We start from the raw sequence: 27554 nt of genomic DNA, 5'->3' as shown, positions 1-27554 counted from the left end.
AACAGATAACGCGGAACAGCGCGACCGTAATTTGAAAGCCAATTTCACTTGATGATTTGTCTGACACAGTTGTTAGTTGTTAACAGTTACCATTCGCTCCGATTTGCAGCTCATTTAATATCCATAATAATTAAATTAAAGCTCCGATTGACGGAAAACATCTGTGGAATGACATCAGACACTGCCTCGATTTTGTTTTCTCTGTAAGTCACTTATGTTTCAGTTAAAACTTGAGCAGTTCAGCTGACTATGTAAACTGCGCAAGACATTCAAAAAGTTAATGCTTTGATACAATTTTGGTACGGTGTAAGTTTTTAAAACTCGCCGATTCGCGGCTAGGAAGAAAGGGTAGTACGAAGCGCTGGTATAAACGGTTCTTCGTGCGACAAAAATGGATAACTGTAACATTTTTTAAAATTATTTGCAGTGTGCTTTGGCAGCTAAAATTTTGACAGTGCATTTCTTTCAGTGTATTCTTCCTGTGTGAAAAAGGCACCATTCGTTTCCCAGAAAGGACGTAGTTGTGGCAGTGGGGCCTGGCCGCCTTGTATTGTACTGATGCCGCCTTTTGTTGGCTTGTTGCAGGTGCTGTCCGCGTTGGACATCCTCCAGCCGCCGCACCTGGACTTCTTCCAGGAAATGTATCCTTTGCAATGGCTGCGCCTGCTGCCGCGGTGAGTAGCCGCGGGCTGTGTTCCTGCACCGCGACGGCTTCCCGGTTGCTTCCCCGACGCGGATTGCGTAGTCCACTGCTCGTCCTCTGACTGGCGATGACACTTTGATCGATACACTGTCCACCGGCTGCAGTTGGCCAGTAGAGAAGTTTGATTTGGAGTGTAGCTAGACGTTCGGTGCTTCCGGTAGCAGCTGGCCGTGGATCACTCAGCAGCCGGCGGCAGTACTCTGGTAAAAGCGGTCCCAGCTGCCTCCTGTTCTTTGCTCGCTAGCTTTCCGCTAAACATGTGTGTCGCTGCAGCCAGTCGTGTCTCATCGCAAAGGGACGGCCGTGACGGTAAACGTAGGTACGACAGGTCTTAAATCTACAAGTCTATGGGCGTGAGAGCTGTTTGATGAAAAAGTTGTACTGCGGATGCACAATCGACGTCCCAACTCCTACGGTAATCGGGGAGTTAATGCGTAGGTGCGGAGAGCGACAGGTTGGGAGTTTGGGTCTGGCGGAAAACGTGTCAGGGAGGCGGTTAAGGCAACCGCTGTAGAAAAGCGGAGCATCTGGGTTCGAGTCCCGTTCGTGCACAGATTTTCAGCTCTGACCGTCGCACAGCTTCAGTGCCTCGTGCGCCTGCAAATTTCCCTCCGGCCTCTTTTCCAACCTGTTTCCTATCCTTTCACCCCAATTATTCGCCTAATGAGAAACATAGTGGTGCATTCGCCACGTGGTATAATCTGCGTACTACTACAACTAATCGTGACACCTCTGTCCCTACATTGCGATTTATACTTCCATAGTCAGCTTAAAAATTTCCTGAAGCGATTGCAGAATGATTGTTCATGGTTGCATGTCAGGAACATTCCGCTACTGTTCGGTGTCAGGTACTGCCTCTGTTGACAGTCCCAGTGGTCGTACCTGTGTTAGAAGCACGGGTTGCGTAAATAAGTGTGTACGAACAGCCACTGTTTTTGAGTGCTAATGTGGTGTGTGCGTGGTTTTTTTCCCGCCATGCTGATAAAGTCAGACGCGTCCGTCTGAAAATGGCCTGAGTCAAGTTCGTGGTATGGTTTTGGTGCTTTTTGTCATGGACCACCACAACCGTAACGCAATCGGCTAGCCGATGTGAAACAACACTCGTAAGTTTAATGACGCCATTGCGATAACCTTTGAATACGCCCGCGAATGCATCCACAAATGTTCATTCAATCACGATTTCTTATTATAACGCGATTCATCTGCCAACAAATACATAAGGATGATCATCATTATATTATTGATATGGTAGACTTCGGCTTTTGGACCCGGCAGTACACCCGAGAACGATGGAAGCATCATTATTGTTGTTCCTTTCTGAAGAAAAGCCTTCCGTTGTAGCTGTACAAGTAGTTGCCGGAATACTGGCCAGAGGAGGGTATAGCTTATAGTTGCATTTACGTTGCTTCTCGCCAGCTGCCGCTCCAACGTCGGGTTCTTCACACTCGATAAAATTTTGAACGTCAGGTAGAGCGTCGTTACAGAGCAGCGTATGTTATACGAAAGTGCGCTCTATAATCATGGAAAGCTCAACAAAATCCCTGGCCCGGTGGATGCGTGCTACAATCGTGAGTCCACGTGGAAGGACATCAATTTCTCAGTTTCTTTGCTCGCTGTGAAAGCCGCCATTGCCCGCGTACTTTTTTATTCCAGTCGTTAGCGCATCTCCTCCTCCGGGCGCTCTCTGTCCACGTCCTGCCTCCGCTTCTCATTTCGTCTCCTCCTGCCCTTTCCTTTCTGTGTCCGTCTCGAACTCTCGCCTCTCTCTGTCGATCTTCTGCTCTTTTTTGTTGCCTATTTGCTCCTGCCTCTCCGTCCGTTCATCTCTTCCAGCACATCTCTCTCCCATCTCTCTCTCTCTCTGTCTCCGGTTCCTCCTCCTCCTCGTCCTACCTCTGCCTGTCTCCTTCATCGCCCTCGCTGTGTTCCCATCTCTTCGTCCTCCCTTCTCTTTCCACGTCACCACAATCGTCCCAGTAAGAGATACGATATTTCTTTCTAGATGTGTACCAAATCTGATTGAAATAGTTGCAGAGGTTTAGTATGAGGTTTTTACCAGTGGCTTTTCTCACATAAGACATGTAAAACATATTTAACACATTTCACGCGTTTTTGTACACACATTTGGCCTGTATGTCTAGGAAATTTTAACCAGCAATTTCATTTCCACGCAGCTTAATATTTATGACATTGCATCTCCTGAACTGTATACTGTACAATGATCTAATTTTGCAGATAAATCAGTCGTATATGTGCCCACTGTCTGCGAAATGTGCTGTGAATTAGTTGTAAAAAAAATAATACATTAGAACGTCACGGACGCTGCGGCAGCTTCTCACGCGGAGCGCGGAATGTTGATACTGCCTGCGAAATGCGTTGCGAATACCCCGTTACTAGATAAGTAATAAATTGAAACTTCAAGCTGCATGTGGCAGTTTTTTTACCACACGAAAAGCGAAAATCCAGTAAGCGACGAGGTCTTTTTTTTCCCTTTCATTGTTTTGAGACGTCAGCGAGAAAAAGTTTCATTAAGATTTGAAATTATGTGTAAAGTCTCTTGCAAGTCTTTAAGTGCTCTCAATGTCAAATATTGGATAACTGAAGCGTAGGTTTTTTCGTCGTGGGCAACACAGCTGTTTCGTTGTTTTTACCTGAGAAGTAGTTGTTTCGACAGTTTATGCTACGTTTACCAAGCTCGGGTGAAATAGGCCCAGTGGTTTAAGAGAAGATGTGGAACATACTTAAAGTACATCCGGTTTTATAATTTGTACGGATTTATCTTTGTAGGGTTTAACCCTGCGCTTGAAACGTTAGTCGGAGGTAAAGTGCGCATGTTAGCAGAAAGGAGACGAGTTTTTGAAATCCGGCTTCATCGATCTTCGGCTGCAGTGGCGACTGGGCCGGGGCGCTCGGAGAGGAGCGGCGGCGGCGGCGGCCTGCGCTCGCCAGCGTCACCACCACCACGACCAGGCGGTGGGTACTGGCGTCACACGCACGAACGGTGAGCCCGCTGTCGCCGTGTAGGACGGGGAAGGCTCGGGCGCTCGAGGAGTGCTGTGGTGAGTGTCCTCAACACGTGGCGAAACAGAGGTAAAACCACGGCCGACCGTACCTTATTGCAGATGTCGGACGTCGCAGGCTGGACAGGCGGGTAAAGCAGAAGAGGCGGCGAACTGTGGCCGATCTAACATCAGACTTTAATGCCGGGCACAGCACAAGTGTGAACACACGGTGCACCCAACATTCGTAACGACGGGCCCCCGCAGCCGTCGGCCCATACATCTGGCAATGTTAACAGCACGACTACGACTGACACGGTCACGTGACCATCGGCACTGGACGTTGGCTCAGTGGCAGAGCGTTGCACGGTCTGGTGGATCCCATATAGTTGTCGTCGTGCCGATGGGAGAGCGCGATTCCGTCGCCTTGCAGGGGAACAGCTCCTCGACACGTGTCTGCACTGTGCTCTGGGGGAGCAGCCACGTGGGCACCCGTGGCTCCAGCACAGCTCGCGCGAGATACCGCCACTGGTTGTAGTCCGCGTACAACGCTTGGTGACAGCCGTGTTTCCCGCCGGCAGTGATGTTTTCCCACGAGGCAGTGCGCCGTGTCACGAGGCCAGCAGTGTGACGTAGTGGTTTGAGGAGCTCAGTGAGGAGTTCCAGCTGATGTGCTGGCCCACCACGTCGCCAGGTCTGAACTCGATCGAGCGCGCCAGAGCTCGCCACCCTCCTCCCCGGAATTACGTGACTCCTGTTTGCAGGTGTGGTGCCAGCTCCCTTCAACAACCCAGGAAGGTCGCGTAGATTCCGTGGCACGGCGCGTCGTCGCTGTTATTCGTGCCAAAGTTGGACACGCCGGGTATGAGGCAGAAGGTGATAATATTCTGATTCATTCGTGTATACGCGAACACGCGTATATTTTCCAGACCTCATTTCAAGTTGTTTCTGCAGGAATGTCACGTGGAATGGGTAGCATTAGCTCACGGGTAATAATGTTCACGGTACCAATTTGTGATCAACGCACTCATAATTTCAAAACCTACACTGACTCGAGTAACTGCAGTGCTGACGTCAGTAGGATGTTGTGCAAATCTGCCCCGGTGGTGGCTGCGGCAGTACTCGAGCGAGCTTCACTGCCGAGCCAACTGAAGTGGTAGTACAGTGTACGGGACGGCGGCAGGATGCGGCTTGCTTCTCTTAAGGCTGCTGATTGCCGTCCGTAGCGGCCCCACAGCACAGCCGTTTTATTTTCGATCACAGGACCAGTTCAGAAGACCGTTCGACTTGTTCACGTACAGGGGTGTATACGTACTTGTCATCACATTCGCTGGAACGTGTAGGAGCCGGCGTGCGTATTACATGTGCCGTCTGCACCAGACAAATCATCATACGTGAAACGACCTGGCAGTTGCGATAAGGAAATAAGGGGATATACTTGCACTCACCGCCGTCTTCTTCATTCTGCGAGTCGTTCGTACAATGTGCCACAGGAGAAAAAAAAAAGAAAAAAAAATGGTTCAAATGGCTCTGAGGCCTATGGGACTTAATTTCTGAGGTCATCAGTCCCCTAGAACTTAGAACTACTTAAACCTAACTAACCTAAGGACATCACACACATCCATGCCCGAGGCAGGATTCGAACCTGCGACCGTAGCGGTCGCGCGGTTCCAGGCTGTAGCAGCTAGAACCGCTCCGTCACTCCGGCCGGCGTGCCAGAGGACCCCTAACGTCTGTTTCGTGTTCGTGTCGTCGCTACGATACAACAGTGTTTCAGCTTGTACGTGAAGCTTCGAATAACAGTCTTTGAAGAAAGTACTAACCTATTAGCTAACACGCTCTCCATACCGATTTGGAATTTTCGTATGTAACCTTGTCTCGTTACGTCTCTTCGCTTGGGAACAAATGCTTGTGGTGGCCAGTACTGGTGAAAAAGTTTGAGAAGCGTTTGAAGCTGACAGTGGTGCGGACGCAGACGTGTGTCTGAGAAAGCTTCACGTTTGTGTCGTGCGGCCCTCACAGCTGGGTAAATTTGGTGCCGCGGAAGCGGGTTTTCCGTGCCACTTCCGGAAATTCCCCCCCGGAAATTGGTTGAACCGGTTTGGCGAAACATCGGAAGATGTGAGTATATTTGGTGAAACCTCGGAAGAGCTGAGTGTGTGCGGCCGGACGGAGATGGACGGGCCCCGTGCAGCGTGCTAACCGCAGCACTGCGGAGCTCGGTGACGGGGAAGAATTTTCTCGGTCCGTCGACACGGGGACACGAGCGAGGGCTGCTGCAGCCCTCGGAGGAAACGTACAGCCGTGATCCGGATTCGTGGTTCGTCGGTGACTGTTTCCCAAGGAGGATTTATGTTGTCGGCCAGGCGTCCGATTGTCGAGAACGACAAAGGAAGTTACGTTTTGGACGCATACTCGGAGGAGATGTGTGAGGCACCCGGCAGTGTTCGGATACGTGTTATTCCCGTCATTTGTCTGCAGTGGAAACACTGACGCCAGAGGTGTTCGGCGTCGTGTTTGTCTGTCGTGATACTGGCCGCGAAGAACGAGCTCCAGAACGTTGTAGATTTTGAGGGTACGTCGGGGACGATGGAACGGGGTTTGCGAGTTTCCGGGAAGAGATTGGTGTGCTAAACAGAATTTGGCATTTGGAAAACTGGTTTCGGGTGGGGAGTGGGGGAGGGAGGGGGGGCAGCAGGACGGAGTATTGGCAATCGAGCGCAGCAGCCGGCGGAAATGAATCGCAGAAGGGGCTACCCGGCTGGGAGCCGCCGCCGCCGTAGCTGCTTCACAGCCGCCTCTCCTGCACTCGGAACGGCCTGTGTCGTGGGACAGGGCCCTCCCGTGAGTCGTTTCCTCTGCTACTTGTGGAGCATTGCTCCAGGCTGGGGTTTCGGGCGTATCGAGAGCGTGGCTCGATGCTGCAGCACGATTTAGTTTACGTAATAGCGAAACGTCGTGTCGCGCCTACATCGACAGGGTGGTGTTTTCGACGATATACGGTATGTTCTATCGTAATACGTCGAGAAACGTGTTGCCGAGTAGCTGGAGCACGTACGGACTTGCGTGCTGTAGGCACGTACTGTCAGCTTTGCAGGTACGAGAGAGGGGCTGGTACAGCGGAAAAGTGAACCGCTGTGCAGAGGGTAGAAGCCGGGCAGCGGCGCGTGAGGTGTGCGGGCCGCGCCCGCCTCACGCTGCCCCATGCAGCAGCAACGGGCAACCAGCTCCGGGACTGTCATTCAATTGACGCGACGATTTCACGTGGGTCGCGTGAGAAGTAGCACTAACACCACGGTAATTCGTACTAGACTCGACCGACATACAGTCACTGTATTATATGGCCTCATGTGATTGCTCCGTTTCGCGATCGTATTCTCCCACACGCGAGGAAGGCGCCGTACACAGTGAGTGCGCCCGTGTCTCTCGATGTCTCGCGAGGACCGCCGTATGCCACGGACGGTGTCATCTGTCTTGTTCTGGCACGTGTCACCACCGAGGTCCTTCATTTTGGCGAACAGGTAGTATTCGCGTGAATACTGTTCCACTACTTCCGGTCGCCACGTACGCGGGAGATTCTGCACGGGGAACACTCTACGCAATCTTGCCTTGTCACGAAGGAGGCGTGACGCATTGCAGAAGGTGCCCTCGTTTTCTTCTCTTTGCGAGACGGAGGTGACGTCACTACCGTGCAGTGACGACTTGCCTCTGCGGTACAAAGTGTTACAGGGTCGAGCCGCGGATATGCCGACACTGCGGTTCACACGGCGACCGTTACTTTGGTACCAGCCGGTTCACTAAGCACGTTCTCTGGCCGAGGAGAACAGGGCGTTTAATTTCGTTTCCCGATGCCGAATGACAGCCGCGCCATCTCGAAGCACTGCGGCAACGCTGCCTCACGCAGTCCCTGACAGCACTGTGTCGTGCACTCGGGCCACGTGCCACGCCAGCCTCGACCGACGATTCCTAAACGCGGTGTCAGGGCGCTCGAACTGGCCCCGCCCACTGCACTGCACTGCACCGCACCGCCGTCACCTCCATCCACCGGGCACACATCCTCCACTGTTGCCGCTACTTTTTACCCACCTCTAGTATTTGCGTAGAGTCGGAGCCGATAAACGGCCGCGAGTGGGCAAGTAGCCTGATCGACTAGAGCTGCTCAATAGGTTGCATCTAATCGGCGTAAAGCGTGCTGCGGGGCAGTAATTGTGGGAATGCGCGGAAGTAGGCAGCAGTCTCCAGAGCAGGGCCGGCAGGCAGGGGGGACAGAGCAGAGGCCGCGGTACAGAGGCGAACGGTACAGTCGCTCTGGCACCACAGCGACGGGCGTGCAGTTCTCACTAGTCGTTTACCGGCTTACGGCCCTTATTACACGGTGTAGCCAGGATGTGGCGGTCATTTCCAGAGGTGGAGAGTCACTCCGTAGGATGTAATTGAAGCTGATAATCTGAGCGAGGTGCCGCAGTGGTTAGCACACGGGGCTCGCATTCGGGAGGACGACGATTCAAACCCACATCCGGCCCTCCTGATTTAGGTTTTCCGCGATTTTCCTAAATGGCTTCGTGCAAATTCGGGGACGGTTCCTTTCGAGGGGCACGGCCGACTTCCTTATCCGTCCTCCCATAAACCGTCTCTAATCACATCGTTGTCGACGGGACGGTAGACGCTGATCTCCTCCTCCTCGTGCTCCAATAATCTGCACTTCTTCCGTGCACATCGGCAGCTTTGGCCTTTGGCCGACATCCCCAACTCGTGTCGTCCGTATCTGATGATCTCGTCGTCGGTGGCACTTGGGACGGACGCGGCTCTCGCCTCACTCCCTTCCCTCCTTCCCTAATAAACCAGAATTGGGGCACGCAGTATCGAGTTCGTTGCCATCGACGTGTCGTTAGATGGCAGTGAGCACCTACTGCCGAATTTTCGTCATTTAGTTGCAGTCGGAGTCACTCTCCGTCGAGAGTGCGCTCGCTCGCAAGTGTACGGAGTATCGTGCTAAGCGTCAGTACGGACACAACACTGGCTCTTTCTTCTTTTCTTTGGGGGGGGGGGGGGGGGGGAGCTAGACACGCCACGCCACGCCGGCTGTCCCGTCCCACGCCCCAGCTGTGCAGGGTGATGGCGGCGGAGGGGTGCGGGGGCAGCGCGGCGCGGCACAGTATTGATCAAGTAGGGCTCCGGCGACGCCGCCCTCGCCCCCTGTCCGAGTCAGGCCGGAGGCTGAGAGGCTGAGGCTGCCCCCCTCCCTGCACAAAGGACGAGAGGAGGCGTTACTAGTGGTGCCACACTACTGAAATCCTCGGATTGCTAGAAGGCGTCAGTAGTGGTGCCACACTACCCAAATCCTCGGATTGCTAGAAGCTGTACTACTCACATACTATGTAGTGCGACATTCGGACGGCAACCTTCGCGACTGATATTCAGTGGAACCGCAACGAAAAACGCATTTGTTTTGATGATTGCCACCACAACGACCGTATCCTCCCCCTGACACTTTCTTCGCTATTTCGCGATAATACAAAAGAAGCTACCACCTGTCTTTAACGCACGCTCCGTCAATGCGATCCGGGAAGGCTCCCATACCGCGCGGCGTTGCTCCAGGAGACGATGCACAAGCAGCCTGTTCACTACATTTGTCCCATCTTCAGCGTGTTTTACCACTAAAAACGCACTCTTTTGGTTCGCCGTCCCCACGGTATTTTCTGCGTCATCGTTCCAATATTAGTTCCTCGTAGTTCAACTCTCCAGATATTTGCTTCAATCGACAATCCTTAAATTAAGCCTTTAAATTTGCCATCTGATGGAAATAAACTCATTTTGTTTGTTAGTGTTCGTGTGTATACAGTGAGGTGACAGCAAGCGGCGGGCTGCGCCCCAACATCGGGGCGGACCTCCTCGAGTGCAGCACCTCGGCGCGGCGTCGGAATTCCCCTGCACAAATACTGGACCGTTCATCCTCCACAGCCGTTCGCAATTGCGGAACCGCTGCCGCTGCCGGTGCCCGAATTGACGTCTCCATTATGTCGCATAAATGTTAGATGGCATTCACGTTGGGCGACCTGGGTTTCAAAATCATTCGCTCGACTTGTCCAAAATGTTCTTCAAACCAATCGCAATCATTTCTGGCTCGGTGACATGGGACATCGTCATCCACAAAAATCCCACCATTTTTTCGTCTACAAAAAGCTTAACGTATCTCTTTCCAGCCAATGACAGGTTCACTTGGACCAGAGCACCCACCCCATTTCATGTGAACACAGCAGCTTGCACAGTGCCTCGTTCACTATTTACATCCACGGCTTCTGCGCCGTACTCGAACCCTACCGTGAACTGAAATTGGGTGTCGTGTGACCGGGCGACGGTTTTCTGGTCGCCCGGGGGCCGACCGACACGGTTTCGAGCTACGGACAGCCGCTGCAGGCGATGTGCTGTTAGCAGAGGCACTCTGCTCCCGTAGTCCATTAACGCCCAGTTTCGCCGCACTGTCTTAACGGACACGTCCCACAATGCTCTACGCGGTTATTTCGAGCACTGTTGCTTGTCTGTTAGCACTGACATAAGCAAACGCCGCTGCTCCCGGTCGTTGACTGAAGGCTGCCTGCCACTGCGTTGTCTGTGGTGAGGGGTGAGCCTGGAATTGGTAGTCCCGTCACACTCTCAACCGTGTGGACCGCGGAATATTCACTTCCGAAATGGAAAGGCCCATTCCGCTTCCCAAGTCTGTTAATGCGTGCCGTGCGGCCATAGTCACGTGGAAACCTCTTCACGCGGACCACCTGAGCGCTGACGGCAGCTTGGCCAGTGCGGTGCTCTTCTGTAGCCTGCGTGCGCTCGCTACTGCCGCCACCTGAGTCTGTGCGTACCACTATCCCACTTCATTGTATCTAATAGTGATGACAGCAGTCCCAGGTCTGTTTTCATTATTGCGTACACTGGTCCGGTCTAATCTGTCGATAATGGCACTGGCAGTAGCGGTGTTGTGTTTCCTGTAGGGAAACGTCTAAGAAGATTGATCAGTTAAGATCAGACAGTTATCAGTCGTCAATCATCGAAATTTGAATTTGGAAAGAAAAAATAACAGTACTCTGGCAGTATACGCAGACTACTGGCATAATAGCGCCAATTTCAGAGCGATTAGGTGGAACTACTAGAGAGTTAAACTTCTTTTATGCGACGTTCGACGATGTGTTTTGGGATAACAATGTTACAAAAATGAATCGGTACACAAAACAAACAACGATCTGTGAAAACACAAGAAAGAAAACTGATGAGACATGAATCACTGTCAGTTGTAATCAAATTGAAATATGCTTTGCATTAACCATAATAATGGTTCAAGTAAAATTTAAAAAATCAGGTGAACTGGTCTAAAACAGCCATCATAGAAACACCTATATTTAGGAAAACTGTGCCTCCGGAAATACTTTTGCAAATCACTAGGTGTTTACATTTTGCAAATAAGAATCTAGCTGACGAGATGGATAATTAAGTAGTCACGCCTTTGGTAAACTATTTTAATAAAAAATTCAAAGAAGAAACTGTAATAGAAGAGAACATCGCGATCGGTGAATAGTTAATGAAATTAAAGGGACACGTGTCGTGTAAACAATTTAAAATATAAAATTTTATAAACTGAGCGAATCAGCATAGTGCTATTGCTCTAATTTTAAAATATATTCACAAAACGATAAAACATCTTCGTTACAATGCACCTGATACTGTTGTAATCGAGTTATCGAAGTCAGTGTTAAATAAATCACACTACATGTATATGGATAATTGCTTTTATTCACCGAAACTGTTCGTAACTTAAGTTGGAAAGGGAACGAATGTCGTTGGGACAGTACGTTTTAAAAGAAAAAAATATGCTATGTTAAAGCAAAATTTAAAAAAGGGGAATGCATGTTAAGCTACAATGGCATGTCAGCATTGAAGTGGAAAGATGAATTGGCATCGATGTTATTTCTACAAAGCGATGAAGTGTACACATGATTGAAGGAAACGGAAGTAAGCAAAAGCCTACTTCCAAAGCGAAATGCATTGATGATGACCACAGGGAAGCGATCGGTATTGACTCAAGAGTTCAGATACCAGCGGGTTTCCCTGTTATGTGGAAGTATTTGAAAGGATGCCGGAAAATCTTTGTTTAGGTATTTGATATGGCACTTTATAATTCATATTTTCTTTGGAACAAAAATAATATGAAAAAGAAACACAATTATACTGACAAGGGAACCTCCCCATCGCACCCCCCTCAGATTTAGTTATAAGTTGGCACAGTGGATAGGCCTTGAAAAACTGAACACAGATCAATCGAGAAAACAGGAAGAAGTTGTGTGGAACTATGAAAAAAATAAGAAAAATATACAAACTGAGTAGTCCATGCGCAAGATAAGCAACTTCATGTACAGCGTAGACTCAAGAGTGCCGTGGTGCCGTGGTTAGCGTAAGCAGCTGCGGAACGAGAGGTTCTTCGTTCAAGTCGTGGATCAAGTGAAAAATTTACTTTTTTTTTTTCGCAAAGTTATGATCTGTCCGTTCGTTCATTGACGTCTCTGTTCACTGTAATAAGTTTAGTGTCTGTGTTTTGCGACCGCACCGCAAAACCGTGCGATTAGTAGACGAAAAGGACGTGCCTCTCCAATGGGAACCGAAAACATTTGATCGCAAGGTCATAGGTCAACCGATTCCTCCACAGGAAAACACGTCTGATATATTCTATACGACACTCGTGACGGCATGTGCGTCACATAATTCTCTGAAAGTAAAAAATTAAAATATTCATTTGAGGGAGGATTTGAACCAAGGACCTTTCGTTCTGCAGCTGCTCACGCTAACCACGAGACTACGACGCTCCTGCACATAAGTTGTCCTTGATGTTGCTTATGCTGCACATCGACTACTCAGTTTGTATATTTTGTTTATTTTTTTCATAGTTCCACACAACTTCTTCCTGTTTTCTAGATTGATCTGTGTTCAGTTTTTCAAGGCCTATCCACTGTGCCAACTTATAACTAAATCTGAGGGGGGGGGGGGGGTGCGATGGGGAGGTTCCCTTGTGAGCATTGAGTTCAAATAGCGGAAGCATCATTGCAAATCGTGCCGCCACGAGATTAAAAAAGACAACGACCACTGTCGACCGGAGATATGCCAATGGTACTGAAACAGAAGGACCCTACGTCATCCAACAAGAGTGCGCAAAGTGTGTACAAAAAAGAAGACGGAAAAAAAATATCACACAGTTGAAGATAAGTAACTGTGTACGGTTGTTCTCGGAGCGTAATTAATATTAACCAAGTATTCATTTACAAATTGTTACTGATACATTGTCCAGATGTAAATAATGAATCATTTTTGTTCACTGCTGGGTTGATTATATTTCCTTCATTTATTCATTATTGGCTGCCGTTTGTGAAAAGTGCAACACCCAGAAGGAATCATCCGAATAGCGGCACACTTGGCGGAAGTGGCGACGGGTGTGCAGGCAATATGTGTGATCCGTGAGATGGGGTACACGTAGGCTGAGCAGAGCCCTATCGTGTCGCCGGTGCAGAGCTGTCACACGAGGTGAGGACAGTACGGTGAGCGCCAGTATGCCTCGTCGACGTCAAAGGGAGCCGTATCGGCGTGTCAGCGAGTTCCAAAGGGGCAGAATGGTCGGTCTCCGGGAAACGGGGTTGTGATACCGTGACATTTCGGCTCGCACAGGCCGTGCTGCTACGACAGTGATGCGTGTGTGGAAGCAGTGGATAGAGGAAGGTCGTACGCAGCGACGAGCGGGAACTGGACCACGGTACGTGACCACAGCACGGGATGACCGCCATTTTGTCCGCATGGCCGTTACGGACCGTACAGCGTCATCCACAGTGTTGGCTCGTCACAGGTGTGAACTTGTCTGCATCGACGGTTCGTCGCCGTCTGCTGCAGGTTGGACTGATTGCACGCATGCCATCACGTCGGCTTCCATTGTCCAGGAACCACGAGCTCCTCCCACTGCAATGGGCACGTGAACACCGTCACTGTGGTGCTGAGTGGCAACATGTAATCTTTTCGGAAGAGTCCCGCTTCGACGTCTCCTACAGCATGTGTGTCCGGCGGTACCATGGTGAGCGCAACCTGGAGGGCTGCATTGTGGAGCGGCGTAACGGACAAACAGCAGGGGCGCCATTGGTTACAACAACGGATCTCGCCTGCTTCAGGCACCTTCACAGGCCACAAAATGGTTCCAATGGCTCTGAGCACTATCGGAGGTCATCAGTGCACTAGAACTTCGAACTACTGAAACCTAACTAACCTAAGTGCATCACACACATCCGTGCCCGAGGCAGGATTCGAACCTGCGGCCGTAGCGGTCGCTCGGTTCCGGACTGAAGCGCCTCGAACCGCTCGGCCACCGCCGCCGGCTTCACAGGCCACATTTCAGAAGGACAATGCCCCGCCACATATTGCGAGGAAAGTACAGGTCTTCTTTGAAGAGCGACGCGTCCCATTGCTTCGTGGCCTGCACGTTCGCCAGACATGTCGCCCATCGAACGTACTGAGTAGTAGGGCTTGTTACTTGTCACGGCCGGCCGGTGTGGCCGTGCGGTTCTAATCGCGTCAGTTTGGAACCGCGTGACCGCTACGGTCACAGGTTCGTGTCCTGCCTCGGGCATGGATGTGTGTGATGTCCTTAGGTTAGTTAGGTTTAAGTAGTTCTAAGTTCTAGGGGACTGATGACCTCAGTAGTTAAGTCCCATAGTGCTCAGAGCCATTTGAACCATTTACTTGTCACGTACCTAATCTGCGGTATTAAATTAATTGAATTCGTGCGTTTTCTTCTCGGTGTTGCAATTTCCACAAACGTTAGTGTATTTCACAACACCTTTCGTTGCCCCGTGGTATACGTGTTACGCGACGCACACGTTTACACCGGTGGCTCGAGAACACTGCGAAACAGCTGAGTGGCTGAGCCATCGTACGACAGCGGGTAGGCGGAGAGGTTAATCGCTGACACCGTATGGTGCTCGTATCGATGTAAGTGTCGCACGCGTGTCTGTACGCACAGCTGCCACGCCACACGCCACACGGCAAACGTCGGCGTCCTGCTTGCCGCTGTCCTACCACTCGATCTTCGGAATCGGGGTCCGTTACTGCAAAAGGACGTACAGGTACATTGAAACAATTATGCTCTTGTAAGGTTTGAATGTACTGGCATTATTAGCTAAACATAATGAATGGAACAAAATAATAAAAGGAAAAACTATTTGTGTAGGCTGCCTACAACCACAACGTAAGAGAGTGATGTTTTTCTCGCCACAAGTGCAGCGACTACCCGCATTCGCGGCCGAGTTAGCTCCCGACCTTCGAGCCGTCTATGCGCGGCTTTTATTTGTTTTTCTCCCTTTTACACAGTCTTTGTTGTTTTTTGAAGAATATACGGATGACATCTGTTCGACATAATTTCAAAACAATAGTAAAAATTACTACAAAAAATGAAAATATATAAGCAGCAACAGACCCGTGCAGTTGTGTGTACTCCTGTGTGTGCCACTTTCGTGTGCCTGCCACTAGACGGTGGCGACAAGTTCCGCATCACTACACTTTGCGGCTGTGTCCGGGACTAAATTCCGGGCCTCTCCGCAGCGTGTGGTGTGGTGAAGTGAAGCGAGGGCGTGGCACACCGGCGATCGGCGATGGCGAGGAGCGGGCCGCGGGCCGCGTGCCGCCACCGTGCGGCTTCCACCCTCACACACACACACACACACACACACACACACACACACACACACAAAATACATACATGTAGATATTATTATTGAGCGGCTCCACCATAACCATTACTTTTGTCTTTCGGATAAGTTTTGTGTTGACTGACACCAAGGTTCAGTTGTCGATTCGGACAGCAATACTTGCGCGAAATGTGGTCATAAGTAGCTATCACATTATTCCACGTATTTTTTAGGCTTCTCGCATTGCACTAGAGGGCAGTACATGGTAAACTCGTACCTCTTGGAGTAGATTCGGAAAGTTCTCGGACGGGTGTGTTTGCGGGTATTTTGTACTGAATGTACACTCTTTCCGCACGAAGTCTCGATGGTTTTTGTATCCGACTGAGAAGTGTAACCCGCTGGTTATTTTATGACAGTGCAACGGTATCATTTACGGCTCAAGTAGAGTTTGCTGATAACAGTGGTAATTGGAGACGGGTAGTGATTTTGCCAAGACGAGCCGGCTGATCCGTTATACAGATGGGGCTTGTTGGGCATATTTTGGACTGTGCAGTTTTTCCGTGTAAGTTTTGTCGAGCAGACAGGCCACGAGCGAGTGGGTGGTTGTGGGAACGAACTGCCGGTCTGCGCACGCTGGCGTCGTCCTCGCCCGCTCACACCTGGCACTGCGTTCATTTGTAGTACGGGACAGTAGGACTGAACCTCGCCGAAACACACACACACACCTCCCTCCCGAGATACTGTAGCTCTCGATTTACGTAATGCAAACGAAAACTGGACAAATTGGTACCAGAATTCTGCAAAGCTATACGTGTTTCAGCGTCTTACCTGCTGATCTCAGTGATTTTATTAATTATTTTTTATCGTCACTTTTTCGTGAAATAATTTAGCTAAAGGAACTGATATACGGCAGGAAGCTACCTTTTTACACATTATCGCAAAAATTAAGTCTACAAAACTGTTTTTGGGAACAGAATAGCCAACCTTCAGGCACAGTTTACATGTGGGTGTTCGAAAACAGTGATAGGGACATTAAAATCCTGCTAAGCGAATATACACTGCCGGAAAAGAAAATTAGTGCAGCTGGGAAGACGACTTGGACAGCATTGTGCCAGGTGGGGGATGGTAGACTGGGTGATAATGGCGTCGCGTCTGCCCTGCAGCAGGGAATGCTCACAGCCAGAGGCCTCAGTGTGCCGCCTAGCCGCGCCCGTGCCTCCTGCGGCTAGCGCAGCGACGGGGAAAGGCGGCACACTGAGGCCTCCCGACTGGAGGCACGCTCCCTTCCCAGTTGGACGAGCTGCGTGAACTTGCTCACACCCGTACGCGAGGTTCTGCACGTCCGCGCATCACAGACGCCAGCCAGGGCAGCAGTGGCACATGGCACGGATAAGAGAAGAGGGCTGCTGAGCCCGGACGTGTCACCACCAACTGTTGCGAACCGGCTATTAGCACTGGGATTATCGGCACTCTCACCTCCTGCCCGTCTTCCACTCACTGGTGCCGTCAGAGGACCACTCGGAATGGTATTCCGCGGTCTTCAGCGACGAAAGCCGATTCTGCCTGCACGCGAGTGACAGTCGTTTGCGCGTACGGCGCACAACTGATAAGCGCTATCTCGTAGAGTCCGTTCGTCCGACACGCACTGGCCCCACCCCAGAGCTTAGGTAGGCTGTGCTACAAACACTCCGGTACACATTTGGTGTCTGTGGAGGGGACGCACCGGCGCTCGGTAGCTGCAGATCATGGTTGTCGGAAAGTGACGCGTTGTCCCAGCAGGACGTGCTCTCGAGACGTGCCCGGCCAGCACCATGTCCCGACCCGACTCCAGTCGAACGTGTGTGGGTGTGGTGCTACTCGTCAACCGGCAACTCTTACAGGTCGAGCAAGCGTGTTCGCCGACCGTACTACCGACTCCGAGCCAGAGTCTGCGCCTGCCCTAGCTCTTGGAGGCTACCAACTGATATGCGTGTTCCACCATGTGTCGATACCCGGTACCTCAGAACCGACTGTGCTATTCATCTGTAAATGTAATCGTTTCGTGTACTCCACATGCATTTTTCAAACACAAAGTCTTAAGTGAATTGGAAATCTCTAAACGGGTGTACTAATTTTTAATTAACCTGTACGAATGAAAATGTAAATATTCGTTGGTTCAAAATCGTGTATCTCACCGATTGCATTCAAAGTTCACACAACGTCGCATTCGAACACGAGCATGTTCGTACGCACCTACTGGAGCGCCAAATTGTGTAAATGCACTAATGGAAAAAGCAACGGCAAAATAAATAATTAGTGTAGAATAATGAAGTTTCGGGAATATATTTGTCTAGGAAACACATTTAAGTGGTTAATATTGCAAGATCAAAGGGTTAATGGGAGCGGGAGATAAGTCATTCCAAATCCAAGATGCTGATCTCTAATAACGGGTGTAACTGCCAGAATGTTGAATGGAACAGGTGCCGGATATCAGTTTGTGGAGTGGAATTGCACGTCTGTTGCATCCGGTCGGTCAATACAGCGACGGTTAATGCTGACACCGTAGTTACCATCCGATCGAGCACGCCGAGGCAGCACGGCGACACTCAGTGCAGCTTGCGGTGCGTGCGCGAGCGTGTCCCGTTGGAAAACACTTGCTGGAATGCCGTTCACGAATGGCAAATCACCAGGGTGAATGGGATAAAAAGGAGACTGGTCCTGCTGTCCACCCCAGACTGTAAGGTCAGGTGTAGGTCCATTGTGTGCAGCACGCAGAAGCATCGTCACAGGCCCTCGACCGGCCTCCTAACCAATACAGGATCGTCAGTGGCAGCCAGGCAGAGCCGTCTTTCATCGGAAAGCACAACACAGCTCCACGCTGACGTCCAGTGACCCCTCTGAAGTCGCAAATCGCGTTGGTTTGGGGTGAGCGAAATGCACGGTACGCCTGGCTCGGAGCTGTCCTTGGAGTAACCGATCTGCAACAGTTGGTCGTGCCATTGTGGTGCCAAGCGCTGCTCCAGATGCAGCACGGTGCGACAGAGCCATACGCCGAATACGGCGGTGGCCGTCCGTAGCCCGGTCTTCGTGTCACCCTACGTTCCTGTGACCACCGACATACAGTGACAACATTACTGAGGTCGCATATGGATATCCAACGTCTCGTAGCCGTAATACACGACATTGTACAATATTAATAATGCCGTGTCTTTGTCGCCTTGAAGGCTTGGCTAACTACATCTTAACACGTCCATTCTGAAAGGTAAGAGAGGCTCACGACCGTTACGGCGTGCCTTCAAAGCAGTACCTCACCTCATCTGTCTGCATCCTCATTGTGCCGCTACTAGCGACATTCTTAAGCGACTGGCGCGAAATTTTAACACACGTCACGTTTCAGACGTACAAACACGCCTCTCAACTTTTGTTTATGTTGCACAAATCCTTATTGCTGTTGAGATTTGTTTCCCATCGGTGTATTAAGGGTAGATGTTGTTAGCAAAAATCTCTTGTTCATTTGCACAAAATCGTAAATCTCCGAATGTTCTTCACGTATTCCTTTGAAATTTTGACACAACATGCGGTCCGAATGCGCGTGTGTTTTTATACACCACTGGACTACCATATGGTATATCAATATATGTCTTTATATATATATATATATATATATATATATATATATATATATATATACTCCTGGAAATTGAAATAAGAACACCGTGAATTCATTGTCCCAGGAAGGGGAAACTTTATTGACACATTCCTGGGGTCAGATACATCACATGATCACACTGACAGAACCACAGGCACATAGACACAGGCAACAGAGCATGCACAATGTCGGCACTAGTACAGTGTATATCCACCTTTCGCAGCAATGCAGGCTGCTATTCTCCCATGGAGACGATCGTAGAGATGCTGGATGTAGTCCTGTGGAACGGCTTGCCATGCCATTTCCACCTGGCGCCTCAGTTGGACCAGCGTTCGTGCTGGACGTGCAGACCGCGTGAGACGACGCTTCATCCAGTCCCAAACATGCTCAATGGGGGACAGATCCGGAGATCCTGCTGGCCAGGGTAGTTGACTTACACCTTCTAGAGCACGTTGGGTGGCACGGGATACATGCGGACGTGCATTGTCCTGTTGGAACAGCAAGTTCCCTTGCCGGTCTAGGAATGGTAGAACGATGGATTCGATGACGGTTTGGATGTACCGTGCACTATTCAGTGTCCCCTCGACGATCACCAGTGGTGTACGGCCAGTGTAGGAGATCGCTCCCCACACCATGATGCCGGGTGTGGGCCCTGTGTGCCTCGGTCGTATGCAGTCCTGATTGTGGCGCTCACCTGCACGGCGCCAAACACGCAAACGACCATCATTGGCACCAAGGCAGAAGCGACTCTCATCGCTGAAGACGACACGTCTCCATTCGTCCTTCCATTCACGCCTGTCGCGACACCACTGGAGGCGGGCTGCACGATGTTGGGGCGTGAGCGGAAGACGGCCTAACGGTGTGCGGGACCGTAGCCCAGCTTCATGGAGACGGTTGCGAATGGTCCTCGCCGATACCCCAGGAGCAACAGTGTCCCTAATTTGCTGGGAAGTGGCGGTGCGGTCCCCTACGGCACTGCGTAGGATCCTACGGTCTTGGCGTGCATCCGTGCGTCGCTGCGGTCCGGTCCCAGGTCGACGGGCACGTGCACCTTCCGCCGACCACTGACGACAACATCGATGTACTGTGGAGACCTCACGCCCCACGTGTTGAGCAATTCGGCGGTACGTCCACCCGGCCTCCCGCATGCCCACTATACGCCCTCGCTCAAAGTCCGTCAACTGCACATACGGTTCACGTCCACGATGTCGCGGCATGCTACCAGTGTTAAAGACTGCGATGGAGCTCCGTATGCCACGGCAAACTGGCTGACACTGACGGCGGCGGTGCGCAAATGCTGCGCAGTTAGCGCCATTCGACGGCCAACACCGCGGTTCCTGGTGTGTCCGCTGTGCCGTGCGTGTGATCATTGCTTGTACAGCCCTCTCGCAGTGTCCGGAGCAAGTATGGTGGGTCTGACACACCGGTGTCAATGCGTTCTTTTTTCTATTTCCAGGAGTGTATATATACCACACGGCAGTCCAGTAGGTCTATAAAAACACGTACGTATTCGAATGCCATGTTATGTAAAAATTTCAAAGCAATGGGTGAAGAACTTGAGATACACGATTTTGTACAAACGAACATTTACAGCCACATAAATAAAAATGAAAAATGTTCGTTTGTCCGAAATCGCAATTATTCGAAACTTTGGCGCAACGTCGCACTCTAATACGGACGTGGTTTTATAGGCCTACTGGAGCGCGCCACATACAGTACACAAATATACGTATGTATGTAATAACTACGGGTGCAAATGTATGTAAAATTGTAAATGTTCCTTTGTTAAAAGTCTTAAGCCTACAAAAGTCCTTCACCGATTGCTTTGAAGTTTTGATACAACGTTGCATTCGAATACACGCATGTTTTCGTGAACCTATTTTAATGTGTATATTTTTACACAGTACTCCATTTAACACATGGACAAGCATTTTCAGTATACATAATATATAAGTATATGTGTAATATGTGAAGGGGAAATACTGTAGCAAAAATCTCAAATATGTATGTATAATAGGAAGACGTTGTTAGCGAACAGAAAAGTTGTATTTATGGCTTATCAGTGTACGATTAGAATGCCATTGCATAATCTGAATTTGAAACAACAATAAACAACTGACAGGCAGATGGACTCTCCCCATTACTTTTTAACTGTGTTTTGGAAAAGGCGATGACAGAAAGCAAAAGTCGAGTGAAAATATAGATCAATGAAGTTAGGCAGAAGTAATATTAGAGTAGATTGTCTCGCCTTTTCAGATGATCTGGCAATTTTCGCTAGGGATATTACCACAACTCGAGAACAAATTCAAATTCTCAAAGAAGTTGTGGAAAAAGTACGACTACAAATATCATTCGAATAAACGGAGTATGTGATGTGCAACAAACAAGCACCAAAGTTTTTGAACACAAAATACGGAAAAATAAAAAGGGTATCTCAGTTAAATACTCGTGGGAAACCGTGCAAGAAAACGGTCTGGGAAAAGCTGCAAACGAAGGTCGCCGGAAAAAATGGCAGCTGCATTCAGATTAACACGAAATATGTACAATAAAAAATCCCTTTGTAAATTCAGTAAACTTGTGCATTACAGCACTGTAATCAAACCTGAATGTCTTTATGGAGCAGAAACTTTAATTTTAAATATACGAGTATAGAGGAAATTCAAAAGAAAGATACATTGTTAGGAAAATATGAAGCCCCAAATTTACTGATGGAGAAGTAATAGGGAAAGAGAAGAATACACAGATATGAGAAAACGAAGACTTAAATTTTACGGGCACATTAAAGGAATGGCACCCACTAGGGTGACAAATCAAATAGTAGAATTCTACGAAAACGGAAGTAAAGGCCAAAACTGAGCCAATGAAATGGATCCTACGCTTAAGGAGGACCTTAAAGTAGCCAGTATAACTCGGGCAGATGTTATAGATAGAAAAACATTCGAGCAAAAGATATGAGCTTGTAAAGTTGACCTGAGGGAAATTAGAAAACAGGACTGGAACACAGTGGTCTGACGAAAGAGACTTCATTCTGAAAGGATGAAACAAATTTTAACACAAAGGAAGGCCATCAAAAGTGACATTGATGGATTGTACCTCGCGTGGTCCTATTGGGCCCATACGTGTATAATAATAATAAACGAGGCTGAAGGTCAGAGAGAAGAGATGAACAAAGAGATGGGAGTAAACGGACACAGAGAACGGAAAGAAGGGGATGGGTAGAGAGAGGGGGCAAGAGGAAATGAGGGGGAGGGGGGTGGGAGAGAAGGAGATGAGGACGTATATCCAGTTCCTGTAGAAATCAGAACCGCGTGCCTCCGCTTTTATTCCTCTCCCATTTCGCCGAACTGAAGCACAGCGACCCGTGGCCGGCAGCAGCTAGTAAGGTAATAGAAATGGAGCTGGTACACAGTAATTTGAACAGGTCTCCTTTTGCCACTGTAGAGTGCGGGGGCAGGTTGGGAAAGCCAGCGGCCGAACGCTGCAGGTGCAGCAGGTGAGGCCGCGGCGTTAGCACGTGGCACGTGTTCGTATATCGTGGCGTCGTCGGTTTCATGTTTAATGAGGCAGGCAGGCAGGCAGGCAGGCAGGCAGGCAGGCAGGCGTGCGTGTTGCGCTTCAGCTGACTCGTGCCGCTACGAGGTCGGCCCGTTGTGCCCCAACCTAGTGGCTGTCGCTGGTGAGTTTGCGTGCACTTCTTGTGTTTCCTGGACGTGTCTGATATAGGTGTAAGTATCGAAGTCGGTCATCGAATAAAGAAAAGTTTGTGATCAATGACGATTTCGCACTCCAAAAGTTCTTAAACATATAGTCGTCGTATACTCGATTGGGATTATGAGAGACTCGACGATAACGACGAAATCCGTAACCGTCGAGAATTTGGATGAGGCGTTTGGTGGTACACGTTACGTTGTGACCTTGCTGTCCTGTCAGCTGTTTCAGTGGTTGGTGGAGGTCGGTTGAGCGGGGCGGGGCGCAGTCTCCTGCCCCCTCCCCTCCCCTCCACACGTTCACTTGTCGCTCGGGGCAGGCGGTGACGGTGAGTCACTGCAGGTCGCCATTCACGGTTCAAATTCCGCCAAGATTTGTGGGTGATGCTCTTCCTCCGCAAAATTTATCGGACATTCTGCTGAGAAGGAGAGAGAGAGAGAGAGAGAGAGAGAGAGAGAGAGAGAGAGAGAGAGAGAGAGAGAGAGACTTAACGGCAGACATATGCGAAGTTACAATACTCAGAGGAAAAACGTTTAAAGTCGAAAGTTTTCAGGGCAATGTAACTAAATTTGGCATAGTTGTTAAGGAATCTTTTATGGATACACAGATGCGTTATAATGCTTATTGAAGTTGTACGTTTTTGTCTATTAACAGTTGCCGGCCGCGGTAGTCGATCGGTTCTAGGCGCTTTAGTCCGGAACCGTGCGACTGCTACAGTCGCAGGTTCGGATCCTGCCTCGGGCATGGATGTGTGTGATGTCCTTAGGTTAGTTAGGTTTAAGTAGTTCTAAGTTCTAGGGGACTGATGACCTCAGATGTTATGTCCCATACTGCTCAGATCCGTTTCAACCATTCTATAAACAGTTGAAATTTGTTGAACCAGGTGAATACAAATGTCCCTTTTTTGCAAAATCTGTCAGAATGAATGTAATGTACACAGTTTGATGTACCATTATTACAAGTATCTGTGGAACAGAATATTGATATCTTCCTTTGCTACATTTTTACAGCTCTCTAAATTTCTGCGGAAGAAGAGTGTACCAAATCTTAGCGCTTTTCTCTTACATAAATGGTAGTAGATGAACATTCGTCCCCCAGAATGTTTCAGTCCCACAGAATGTTTCACTACAGTATTGAGTGATTTCACGCGAAATTTAGGGCGTTCAAAAAGTTTTGCACTTTCGTCTCTAATTTTTTTAAATTTTTTACAGGAGGAGAACGAAATTTTTTGTGGACATACTTGGAACGTTTAGCAATACATTGAGCCTGCTCAATGTAGCCTCCATCAGCTTTGACGCATCTGGGCGAACGTTCTTCCCATGATGTAAATGCACATTACTAAAACTGACTTTTACACCATCGCTTAACACGGGAAATAAGGTCTTTCTCACTATCAAATGTGTTACTGCGCAGGTGGGCCTTCAGACGAACAAAGAGGTAAAAAATCAGACGGAGCCAAGTCCGGACTGTAGGGAGGGTGAGGAACAATTTTCCAACCCATTTTCCTGATTTTCTCAGTCTGATGAGCTGACCCTGTGGGTCTTGATGGCACGCCGCAGCTTCTCAATGACACAGTAACGGTCCCAGTTGATTGTGGAGCTAGGTTCCAAAAAGTCAATGAAAATTAGACCACACTGATCCGAGAAGGAGGCCATCACGTTTCGGCCTGCTGTTCGTGAAAGTCTTGGTTTCTTCTTCTGAGGGGAACCCGGATGACGCCACTCCATGGATTGGGTGATTGGGTTCTGCTCTCAGGTTCGGACAAAAACGACCATGTTTCATCCTGGGTAATGACGCAATCCAAACTCTGTTTCCACTCTTCAGTAAAGGTCTTCATAAGACCCTCGCACACATTCTTCCTCATCAAACGTTCATTTCTCTTGTCAATAATCTAGACATCTAACGAGCACACATTTTTCTATGCCGTAGTGACTGTACCAGTGATAAGACACTACCCAATGACAAACGAGTCATTTCACCAAGCCATCGTGTCATCACACATCTGTCATTTTGGATGATTTGATCAATGGTCTCCTTATTCACACCGCTCACTGCCGTCGACGCTCGACCGCCTCGTGGGTCGTCCAGTAGAGAGAAATGACGTTCTTTAGCCCCCTGCAACCGCCGCTGGTTACTGCTGCGACCCATTGTGTCCTCCCCATAAACAGGGAGCAACTTCCTGTGAACCGATGTGGCAGAGTCAGTGCCGGTCTTGAAGAGGAACTCCATCACCGACCGGTGTCGCAACCTGACATCTGCTTCACGGTACATTATGGCTCACTTGTAAATAAAAGAAAATACTTTTATATTCCCACTTATAGCTAAGTGTTGCAAGTATGTTCATAAAAAATTTCATTCTCCTCTTGCAAAAAATAAAACAATTAGAGACGACTGTGCAAAACTTTTTGAACGCCCTTTGTACTACAATGTCATTGATTTGTGAGGAAGGGGTAGATAAAGTTGCAAAAACGTAAGTTGTGGGAAACCTGAATCAAAGATTTGACATTACTTGTATTAGGCCTTACCTTAAGTGGCTGAAATAGTACACATGTACGCATTATCCTCTCCATCCTCTAGCAGACCTTTTTTCTTTCCTTGCCCTCTTAGGTTAACCTGAATATTGTGGGCTACATCAATTCTCCTACCATCGATTTCGTTGAATATAGACAGAACGAAAGCTCCTGGACCAAGGACAAGGCCTAGCGTGTGGAGAGTCCGCAGTTTGCCAGGATTCGCACAGTAAAAACCAAACAAGCATCATACGCTACAACTTCCCCTCAGCAGTTGTACAATCAAGTGTCGGCTCCGAGGCACGGTGTAGCTTTCATTAAGAATGTGAATTTTTCCCTGCACACATTTCCGCACAGGTTCTAGATCTGCTACACACACCGAAATATTCTCCATATAGTGACGGCATAAAACTGGAATAGATAATATGAGGAAACGCAGAATAACGAAGGGACGCGGCCCCGTGCAAGCTGTTGTTAATTACTGTTTTTATCACAAATGGCTCTGAGCACTATGGGACTTAAACATCTGAGGTCATCAGTCCCCTAGAGCTAGTTAAACCTAACTAAGCTAAGGACTTCACACACATCCATACTCGAGGCAAGATTCGAACTTGCGACCATAGCGGTCGCGCGGTTCCGGACTGAAGCGCCTAGAACTACTCGGCCACGACGGCCGGCTTTTATCACACTTTGGAGTGAAATTGGAACTTAATATTTTGGAATTGAAATTTCGATACCGTGTAGTAAATAGAGATCCAGTGAAAAGTTTTTCACAATTTTCGTCGCTTTCACGTACGTCCCCCCTTAAATGAAGGAAGGAGATTTTCAGGAGGTGAGAAACGAAGCACTAGGCGAGAGAAAATTAGGAAAAGGGAGAAGGTGCATGGCAGGGTGGAAGATGCATCTCGCGAGAGGTCGACGTGGCTGTAAAATTGGTCTGGTGGTCGGCGTCTGCTGGCAGGCGTGGGGAGATAGGTGGGGACCGAGCAGCCGGAGCCCTCCGTCAGGCAGCCGGCGCACACGACCTGTGGTTGCTAGTAAGCAGGCGTTGCTGTAGATGTGCTCTGCTCTGCTCGGTGCTCGCGAGTGACGCAACTGGTGACGGAAACACTGTAGCAGGGCCGGGGAGGGCGCCTGCTGTGTGTGTCACCCTGCGCTGCGACTGCGGCCGCAGCAGTGAGTCGGTGGCGTGCTGCGCTGACGTGGCCTCCTGGTCCTCTACGCCCCCCCCCCCCCCCCCCCTCCCGGCTGAGCGGTCTCCGGTGCCCTCTCACCCTGCGTTGCCCTTGTTGCGACCTACGACGCCCTGCCGCTATTTGACTCGTGTAACGATTTATGTTCCTTCTGTACTCCTAAGGGGCACACGTGCCTAAGCGGTGTGCTAGCTAACAGAAACGGGAGTAAATGACGGGGCGTGGTGCCGGTTCTGGCGTATAAACGCAAAAGCTGACGACTACAGTAACATTCGACGAGCTAATAGATCTCAATCGAGGAGGGCTCCGGACCGGGCGGACTGCGAACGGCAACGGCTACGTCGTGTGGCGCGCTGGCCAGTGGAGGGCGCCACAACGGCCGGGGATAGAACGGTAGCAAATTCTGCCCGTAGTCCTGGCGCTCACTGCAATTGCTGATATCGGGAGGTCGAAGCGGACGTCCGGATCGGGCTCTCTACGCCCGTATTCGATACGAGCACCTCGAGGAGACGCAGCTGGGGAAGGTCGCGCGGAAAGCGCCGTAGCGCTCCTCCGACAGGACGACGAAGACGAGCGCGGGATAAGGATTCTGCGTTTCGCGCGTCCTCCAGCGGAATGCGGCGCGCGACGACGCGGGCCTCGTGGCGCCGGCGCCGGCGGCCGAGCGTCCGGAGAGAGTGCCGTGACCGGCGAGGGCGCCGGCGCCGGCGACGGCGGCACGTTTCCCGCCCACGCAGCCCCCCCTCGTGGCCGTTCCCACTCTGTTCCCGTACATCCGACTACGTTACTCGCCTTATCTAATGGCAGTTAACGAGGACACAAAACGTAAGTGCGTACGCTTCTGCGACGGCGCTGAGGTGCTTAAAATTCTGTCGGTTTTGCACGAGGTCACGGTTACAGTGGCCATCCTCAGAGCGAGACAGGATTTGTAGGAGGAAAGGTGCCCCTATGTAACGCAAACACCCGGCGCCAGTACCTCGCGTCGTGGCTCCTTGTCGGTCCCAGAATATAACAAGCTCCTTGTGGCCTGAGGGACGGCATAGGAAGGGGGGCTGGGGGGCTGTTGGTGGACTGTCCGCCTTCTCGATGGGCACGTATTTTTTCT

At 49.9% G+C, this 27554-nt stretch overlaps 1 protein-coding gene across 3 annotated transcripts in view; it reads left to right on the top strand.

Annotated features, from left to right (window-relative positions):
• Nucleotides 1–27554, top strand: part of LOC124545798 (serine/threonine-protein kinase NLK) — a 443318-nt gene that overhangs the window by 285541 nt on the left and 130223 nt on the right. For all 3 annotated transcript variants that reach the window (XR_006967642.1, XM_047124747.1, XM_047124758.1), the window contains exon 3: nucleotides 586–641. Coding sequence is in view for 2 of the 3 variants with exons in the window: in XM_047124747.1 (XP_046980703.1) it covers nucleotides 586–641 (56 nt within the window). In the remaining variant the exon portion in view is untranslated. The remainder of the gene's footprint in view (nucleotides 1–585; nucleotides 642–27554) is intronic.

This window comes from Schistocerca americana, chromosome 1, assembly GCF_021461395.2.
Source record: "Schistocerca americana isolate TAMUIC-IGC-003095 chromosome 1, iqSchAmer2.1, whole genome shotgun sequence".
Taxonomy (NCBI): Eukaryota; Metazoa; Arthropoda; class Insecta; order Orthoptera; family Acrididae; genus Schistocerca; species Schistocerca americana.
Note: the sequence above shows the minus strand (reverse complement) of the source record. Positions and strands in the feature narration are given on the sequence as shown.